The 9,661-nt window shown below is 30.2% G+C and overlaps 1 protein-coding gene across 1 annotated transcript; it reads left to right on the forward strand.

Annotated features, from left to right (window-relative positions):
* The first annotated feature begins 2,016 nt into the window (after positions 1 to 2,016).
* Positions 2,017 to 3,290, forward strand: LOC143606800 (myb-related protein 306-like). Its single transcript, XM_077082449.1, has 3 exons — positions 2,017 to 2,149; positions 2,347 to 2,476; positions 2,570 to 3,290. The coding sequence occupies exons 1-3, from the start codon at positions 2,017 to 2,019 to the stop codon at positions 3,288 to 3,290; spliced, it is 984 nt and encodes a 327-aa protein (XP_076938564.1).
* The last annotated feature ends 6,371 nt before the right edge of the window (positions 3,291 to 9,661 follow it).

The raw sequence follows: 9,661 nt of genomic DNA on the forward strand, positions 1-9,661 counted from the left end.
AATTCAACATCAACAATTATATAAACCATACAAAAATATATATATCCTACCCGTGGACATTAAATTTAACAAAAATATAACCTATGCAAAAACATATAACCTACACTTGGTTTTTTACACAAAAAGCATATAACGTACACAAAAATATCTAGCAAACATATGAATTTCAGCATCATACGTACACACACACACACACACACATATATATATAGGGTTTGGATTAAATATATATTAAATTAAGGTGATAATTAACTGTGAGAATCAAGTAGTGTAATTATATTTACAACATAATTACACTATGTTGTAAATATAATTACACTACTTAATTCTCACAATTAGCACGTTAATTTAATTTGTATGTTAAATTTCTCGTATATTATAATATAATATAGATTGATCAAATATTAACTAGCGTTATAAGATTGTTTGTTTTTATTTTTGTTATTTAAGTTGTTGTCAGTTAAGGTATGAAATAGAAGATCATGAATTCAATTACTATGTAGCGTAATATTTAGCATATAAAAAAACTTGTCATAATCTTAGTTTGAAAACACATGCATTTGGTCAACTCAATAGTAGAATTTCATAGATAGTAAATGAATTAATTAAATCCATAATAAAACATAAATGTTTAATTTACAAGTTAACCTTTTTATATATATAAATCTATTTGAGTTGTGAAAATTTTAAAAACTCATTTCAATCACATGTTTTTAATTAAATTTTAAATATAATGGTTTATAATTAAACTTAATAAAAGATATAAAAATAAACTTATGTTTTCTCCCTCCTAAAAAAAATGTTTAGAACTTAAAAAAAACATAGAAATAAATAATTTTTTTTTATTTTTCGATGTTTTGTATTAAATGTAACAACATATTTTATATATGTAAAAAAAAACGATGTTACATAGAGTTTTCACTTGTTTTTTCAACGTAAAATGGTTTCAATCTATACATGCCCCACACATATAAGGCTGATTTCTTTTGAGAACCACTTTGAGTTTTAAGAACTCAACGTAACATTTTTATTTTTGAATGTTTTTACATATATGTAACATACGTAGGCTACATGTACGTAGAAAAATTCCAACATTTTTTACGCACCGAATCGACTTTTTACATAGGTGTAACGGACGTTTAAATTAGTGTAATCACTGTACATATTTATTCTCTCTTCTACTTAATTTTTTAATCAAATTTAATCTCAACCACATAATCTAACCTATTTAATTAAATGTTTGGTTAAGAATTATGTTCTTAGAGTTCTTAAAACTTAACTATGTTTTTAAATTATCTCTCCCCTATATATATATATATGTATATGTGTTTCTATATATAATACATATATCATTATGCTATGTATATAGATTGATCAAATACTAACTACTAACTAGCATTAACATAGGATTATTTATTTTTATTTTTGTTATTTAAGTCGTTACTTAATCAAAGATATTCAATTCTTGTGTAGTGTAATATTTAGATAATAACAAAAATTGAAGTCATAATCTTAGTTTGAAAACACATGGATTCGGTCAACTCAAAAGTAGAATTTGATACATAGTAAATGGATTAATTAAATGCATAATAAGTAGAGTGAAAGCCTTTGATTATTAAAATTAAAATCAGTCTTAGATTAATTGTGATTATTAAAACATAATTGTTTGTTATAATTCCGTCTTTATCTCTCACAATCTGCATGAATCATACAGCTGACTTTTTGCCAACAGCAGTAAATGCCTCTTGCTGGCTTCTTTTGACTCCTTTTCAATTTTCATGAGAGAGAAGAGAACCCTTTTCTAGCTCTTCGCCATTTTTCAACTCATTTCTTTGGTCAGCGTGTAATTTCATCATCACCACCTCTTCAATTCCTCATCTTCTCTTCTTTATCTCTTTCTTTAGTTCTATATATAGTGTGGTTCATCATCACTGTTTTCTCATTTTTTTCTCTCAAGTGAATTATTCAACACACACTAACACACAAAGGGTTAGTGGACTCCTGGTGATTGATTCAATGGGCAGACCACCTTGCTGTGATAAGATAAGTGTGAAGAAGGGGCCATGGACTCCTGAAGAAGACATAACCTTAGTCTCATATATTCAGCAAAATGGTCCTGGAAACTGGAGATCTGTACCTACTAATACTGGTATCATCAATACATATTTCATATCATTTTTTTTTCTAAATTGTTTTTAATTTTTCTGATTGATTTTGGAGGTGGGTTGGTTAGAGCATTAAAGTAGTGGTATTTATTGTATCCTGCAACTTTCTTCATTTTTTTAAAAAACTTTTTCTGTCTTCATTAATTTTTTGTCTTTTGATACATGCTGTTTGTGAATTCAGGCTTGCTAAGATGCAGTAAGAGTTGCAGGTTGAGATGGACAAATTATCTTCGCCCCGGTATCAAGCGCGGAAACTTCACGGAGCAAGAGGAGAAGATGATTATCCATCTTCAAGCCCTTCTTGGAAACAGGTAGGATTAAAATTTTTTTTTCTTTCAAGAATTTGAAGTTCTAATTTTTATGTCATAAATGGTTACTAAATACTTTTGTTCATTTTTTTACAGATGGGCAGCAATAGCTTCTTATCTTCCGCAAAGGACAGATAACGATATCAAGAATTACTGGAACACCCATCTGAAGAAAAAACTGGACAAGCTCAATGACAACTCGGATCAAGGTAACCAGCATCTCCATGACCATCATTCGCGCCGACAAAGTTCTTCAAAGGGGTGTCACAGCTCGCCATCATCATCCGAAACCACCATGTCTAAAGGTCAATGGGAAAGAAGGCTTCAAACTGATATCCATATGGCCAAACAAGCCCTTTGTGAAGCCCTATCTCTTGACAATAAATCCATCAAGTTACCCGAAATACCCCCACCGAATCGCACTACCCCTACTCCATACGCTTCCAGCGCTGAAAACATTGCCCGGTTGCTCCCGAACTGGATGAACAGTTCCAAGAAATCGTCACAAACGAGTTGCGAAAGCATTGAAACAACACAAACTCGGAGTTCATTGTTCACTCAGCAGTTTCAAGTTGGTTCCAGTAACAACCTTATTCACAACAATCAAAAGAACAACTATTACTCAAACTGCAGCAATTTGGATGTTTCACAGTCGGTTTCGCCCGAAACAAGTGTGTTCCAAGATGAAAGTAAACCAAACATTGAAGGTGATCAAATGCCACCTCTTAGTTTTCTAGAGAAATGGCTATTTGATGATGCTACTGCTCAAGGTGACATGATGAATATGTCAATGGAAGAAGGAGATGACTTCTTTTAACTTTGTTCAATTTCAAAGTTTTTTTTTCTTTTTATCTCTTTTGTTTTTAAGGGGTTAAATTGTGTTTATGGGGGCTTCGTTTTCATGTTTCCTAGACTTAGTTGAAAAGAGATGTAAATTAATTTCTAGCAGTTACTACTAGGATATATGGGAATAAGATGTATCTATATGCTTAATGCATAAAGACTGTCGCTGTTTTTAGGAGGAAACAATGCGTAGCTCCTGTAAACATGTAGGCAATGACTGTAAACGTTTTTCCTTAGATAATGAAATTATACTTTTCATCTTAAGAGCGATGTGTCTACCGATTTTATCATAGCGGCTTGCTCGTTCATAATAGCTTATTCATATTGAACGTCGAGATTGAACAAGTCAATCAATCAAATCAGTTTATATTTATTTATTTTTATTAAAGATTCAAATTAATAAAAAAAAAATTATTTTAAAAGTCAATTTGAAGGTGATTTTATAATTTTTATTTTATTAGTTCACAGCAGACAATACTTAGGTGTATGACTTTAGAATATTATAACATTTATTTCCTGCAATGTGTAAATATGAAAATCATAATCGATCAATTCACAAATGTGACATAGAAAAGGAATAGGGATTTTATACAACTATTGTTGTACCCGTCGTGTTGTGCCGGACAGTTGGTAAAACCTCAACGTTCAAACCGGATATTTGTGAATTAACGTGAATTCAGTCAGTATCGTTTACGCTCGCTATGGTATAGACATCATTAGTAAAACATTAGTGTTAAACCAAAAAAATATATTCGTTAAATTAACATATATAAAAATAAATTATTTAAAAAGACGTTTGTTTGGCCAGTAAACCCGGGCGGTGGTAAAACCCAAGCGTTGTCGGTCCCGGGCATTAAGGCGGTAACTTGACACGAATTCAATCGGTTTCATAAAAGGGAAAATATAAAAATTTAGTGGACCAATTAATGAGGTGGTGTCGGTCGGTAAACTCGAGCGTTGAGGTGGTAAGTCTATGTGAATTCGGTTGATTTCCATATGTTCGTTATGATATCGGAATTAAGACAAAAAAAAGAATAAAATTTCCGTTCGGTCGGCTTCAGTTATGTTCATTACGATACCAAAATAAAAAAAAAATGCTATGGACAAGTAAGATGCCGCCAAGTGGCCAATGACGGTTTGACGGCACCAAACTTCTCATATATATATATATATAGAGAGAGAGAGAGTTGATTCTTTTGAGAATCACTTTGAGTTTTAAGAATTCAACATAACAATTATTTTAAAAAATTTTTTACATACATGTATATACAGGTTACATGTACGTATAAAACTTACAGCATTTTTACGTACCGAGTCGACTTTTTACATAGGTGTAACGGACGTTTAAATTAGTATAATCAATGTACATATTTATTCTCTCTAATACTTAATTATCTAATCAAATTTAATCTCAATTATATATTCTAACATATTTAATTAAATGTTTGGTTAAGAATGAGCTTTTTAAAATTCTTAAATCCAATAATTTCTCAAATTATCCCTCATATATATATATATATAGGGTTAGGTTAGAATAAAAACTCATTTGAGTTGTGAAAACTCTAAAAACCCATTCTCAACCAAATGCTTTTAATTAAAGATTAAATCTTGTGGCCACAATTAAAGTTAATAAAAAATTTAAAAGTTAATTAACATTTTTTCTCTCCTGAAAACATATATAAAAATTGGTAAAAAATGTAAAAAATAGCAAAACATTTTTTTTATGTTTTCGATGTTTTGTATTAAATGTAACAACATATATTGCATGTACAAATAAAAACGATGTTACATAAGGTTTTCATGGGTTTTCACAACTCAAGTGGGTTTTCATTTTATACTTTGCATATATATATATATATATATATATATATATATATATATATATATATATATATATATATATATAGGGGTGGGATCTAGAGATAACTCTTCTTAAAGAGAGAACTAGAGAACTAATAAAGAATTATTTATAATTTAAAAAAAATATTTTGTGAATTATTTTTCTTTCTTCCTTTTAGTAAGATGATATTGTTCCTTAAGAAAAAAAAAACCGTCGATGTAGTACTATGTGCATTAATGTGTATTGAATATATAAAATAATGTTTTATTGCATATAATATAACACAATTGCATTATACAATACACACTATCAAATATATGCAAATACAAACTAATAATTGTATGCAACACACCCTATCGCATATATGTAATACAACACTAATGCACACATGCAATATAACCGCAATGAACTGTGTGTAAATGGTGGAAAAGCAGCGTGACGGTGGGACGCCAGATGGTGGAGAGAGATGGTGGAAGAGAGAGGGTTTGAAAATGATCGATCCATCTAAAACAAAGAGATAATGATGATGGATAGGACGGTCCAATGAAAACTGCCTATAACACTCACAGCATGATGTACAACTCGTACTGCCAAGAATTCCCTGAAATTGTAATATTATAAATATAACACTATTGCATGCATACAATACAAACAATTGCATATATGCTATTCAACGTTATTGCACATATCAAAATACAAACTAGTGCACATATGCAATAAAAAAATATATGAATTGCATATGTGCACTAAAACGAGTTTTTTTTATTATTTTATTATTTTTATATTTTTTTCTAATAAAGAATAGCAACAAATAAGAAGGCTGAAAGAAAAAAAAATTAAAAATATTTTTTAATTAAATTAAAAATATTTCTTTATTAATTCTTTAGTTCTCTCTCTAAGAAGGAGTTCTCTTTTGATTGTCTCTCCACACACACACACACACACATATATATATATATATATGAGGTATTAACAAAATAATCACAAGTATCATATATCTATGAAATTAAATGTATTTACATCATATCTAACCATCTAAACATATCCATAATACTTTATAAAATCGGTTCACATTAAAAGTCACCGCTTAGACAATCAGCAATGCATGACTCATCATTTGCTGAAGGACATGTAATGCCATCGAACACATAGCAACACATTCATCATTCACCATATATGTTCAAACAACCATTCCTAAAATTTTCACGTTATCGCTTCATCTTACATTAATTTTGATGCGCATGCCTTAATGCATTTAGATGGCTTAAGTAAGAAAATGATTTGATTGTAATACTTATGTCGCATTCATTCACCATATATGTTTCTCAAACAACCATTCCTAAAATTTTCATGTTAACACTTCATCTTACATTAATTTTGATGCGCATGCACACCTTAGCGTGTTTAGATATGTTTTTCAAACAACCATTCCTAAATTTTTCACGTTATCACTTCATCTTACATTATTTTTGATGTGAAGGCCTTAGCTTATTCTGATGGCTTAAACAAGAAAATGATTTTATTGAAATATTTAAGTCAAATGATTCAGTTGGAAAGCATTAAACTTTACAAACTTTATCAAATTATCAAAAAAGCTATCTAACTAACCAAACGTAACCCTTACTTATACCAAACAATTCAAAAGTTAAACTATGAAACAAGATAAACATAAAATAATAAAAGAAATAAAAGAAAAAAAGAAATAGAATTAAATCCTTATTCTTTAGTTTCCATCTCCATCTCGATTCATCCACAACTCATATCGCTACTCCATGAGCCAACCTTGCTTCGTCAAGCTCAACTCGCCTCCTAACTTGATACCCAGATCAAATGGCCCATTGAAAAAACACACCACATATGGATGCACATGCATTGTACCTCCGGGTTAGAAAAAGACTCGACCTCGAGTCTAGCTCAATTCCCGAGAGTCCATGTACCAGTTTCCTTTTTCGCACCCATTTGCTCCAATCCCAAATGTTCACTGTCTAAACCAACAAACTAAGAACCAAGGTTAAAGCTTAAAGGGTGCGTTCGTTTTACAGAATTCATGGGAATTCAAAGAAATTGGAATTAAAATCCTATAACATCGCGTGTTCATTTCGTTGAAATTTGAATCTTAATTTCATTTTGGCATGTTCGGTTGAAAGAATTGGAATTGGAATTAGAATTCAGTTCCTTCAAATTCCTTTAAATAAAGGGATTCCAAATCCTTCCAAAATGTGGAGGATTTCAAGTCAATTCGTTGGAATCTTTTCTCGAGTTTTTTTTTCTCGAACGAGGACAACGAATAAAATATTTTAGTTTTTTTTTTTACTTTTTTTTATTTATATTTTGTCTTATGATTTTTTTTTATTTTTGAATATTTTTTTTGAGGGGTTTTTGATTTTAATAGAAAACCCCGAAAAAAATAAAAAAAATAAAATAAAAAAATCATAACGCAAATTATAAATAAAAAACAAAAAATCTGAAAAAACTAAAATGTTTACGTCGTTATCATCGTTAAAGAAAATGATTCCAATACATTTGTCAAACGAACACATCAAAAATGAAATTGGATTTCAATTCCTTCCAATTCCAATTCCTATTGAAATGTTAAGATTCCAAATCCAATTCCTTCTAATTCCAAATACAATTCCATTCCATTTTTTGAAACGAATACGCCCAAAAGATTTACCTGGAGTGTTCCAAGCAGCCCCATCGACCCAACCTTGACATTCATCTTAAGAAGTGTATTCATCTTAGAGAGTAAATTCCGAGTATCCCATTAATGAGTTGGCTCGTTTACAGCCCAAAAATGATAAGATAACTAGAAATTATCTCTCCATGCAATATAACCTCTGAATAAGGCAACTAATAATATGTAACTCATGTATACCTAGCTACATCATTATTCATTACAAATTAAAACAAATATAACTTATCTACATTTGAACAAAAATCAGGTTAAAGGTAATTTCATGAGAAAAATAATATATAGATAAAGTTTTCAAGAAAATCAAGTAATAATCACTATTTAATAATTATCATTTATTAAGCAGACAAATAATTGATGTTTTGAAATATTTTGTACTACATCTTTATTAACCAATAAATGCGATAATAACTGTATGAAAGTAACGTCATGATAGCCTACACGTACAGAAGTCTTACCTACCGCTTTCAAATTAACAATTTTAAAATTACATCCGAATATTGAAAATCAAAGCATGTAACCAATTGGGTGTTAGTCTATTGCAAAACCATAGCCTTTAAACATGTAGGATTCAGTGGAAGGTTTTTGAGGAGGATTTGGGTTCAAGTTTCACAGACGATAATAATTAAAAAGAAATTTGTCAAAAAAAAACATGAAGTGTTAACCTAACATGCCGTTACAAGCGAAGTCTCAAAAAAATATATACATTTATCTTTTAATTTTAAATATATTATGTCTACACCCAAGCATTAGATTATTAGAACAATTTACAACTAGAAATTAAAAACGTCGCTATGGAGTATTTTTTTTAACATAGATATTTCTGAAAAGATAAAAGGATGTGTATTTTGAAGATTACACATATTGACACTGAAAGTAAGATACAGGCCTAGCATGGATCAAGTTCATGGGTTTGAATTCGAATTAAATTGCTTCAAGTCCGTTTTTCTTTTCAATTTTGTTAACACTTAATTAAAATTCTACCTTACCTTCACGCACCTTTAAAGATTTTGAGCCACTACCACATTTTTGGAGGGCAAACACGCTTGAAAATCCTTCATCGCTTGAAAGTTGAAACTCAGGGAATATCCAATACATAATAGCAAATAAGATATCATATGCAAACATAAGACTATTTTCATGCTGCTTCAAAAGTAAAAAATATGCATGCTGGATGCAATCTAGGAGAGATTGTTCAAGGTGGATAATGGTAAAAGAAGTCAACTTTTCTTTCATTTAATTTGGTTGCTTTCTTATCATTTGTTCGTTTATCAACATGCATATATGTTACCTTTAGCATGTTGTCTTAGTGTTATCTAATTTCAACATGCAGTCTTAGTGCATTTCTGTTCTCTGAATCTCTGGCATATTCACTATCTTTGTTTAGGTATATATTTGTACCTACAATTAGTAAACGGAGGATGACTATCCCACCCGGACCAAACCATGCCATCAAAACACGAGTATGTAAATCATCAAACACATGGTTCGGACGAACAAGCATGTATCATATACGTAGGTTTTGTTTTTCAATCAAACGTCATGTGAATTTTGTTATTAAAATCAGACCAAATAGTTTCTTGATAGGGGTTGAACCATCGCAATGTACCGGTTGACAACTAACAGTTAGTTAAAATGGCTTTAGAGTTATCATTTGGTAGAAACACCATATATTGATGCTTAGTGATCAATGTCGAAAGGCCAATCAAAAACATTAATTTGTAAAACTATCTTTACTAGTAAGGGCATGTAAGGTGTCGAATCCACAGGGAATCAGTGGAAAGTGCCAATCGAGTTTAATGTTTAATAATAA

The sequence above is a fragment of the Bidens hawaiensis genome, unplaced genomic scaffold, assembly GCF_021521415.1.
Source record: "Bidens hawaiensis isolate Kalapana, Puna unplaced genomic scaffold, B.hawaiensis_p1.1 tig00077240_1, whole genome shotgun sequence".
Classification (NCBI taxonomy): Eukaryota; Viridiplantae; Streptophyta; class Magnoliopsida; order Asterales; family Asteraceae; genus Bidens; species Bidens hawaiensis.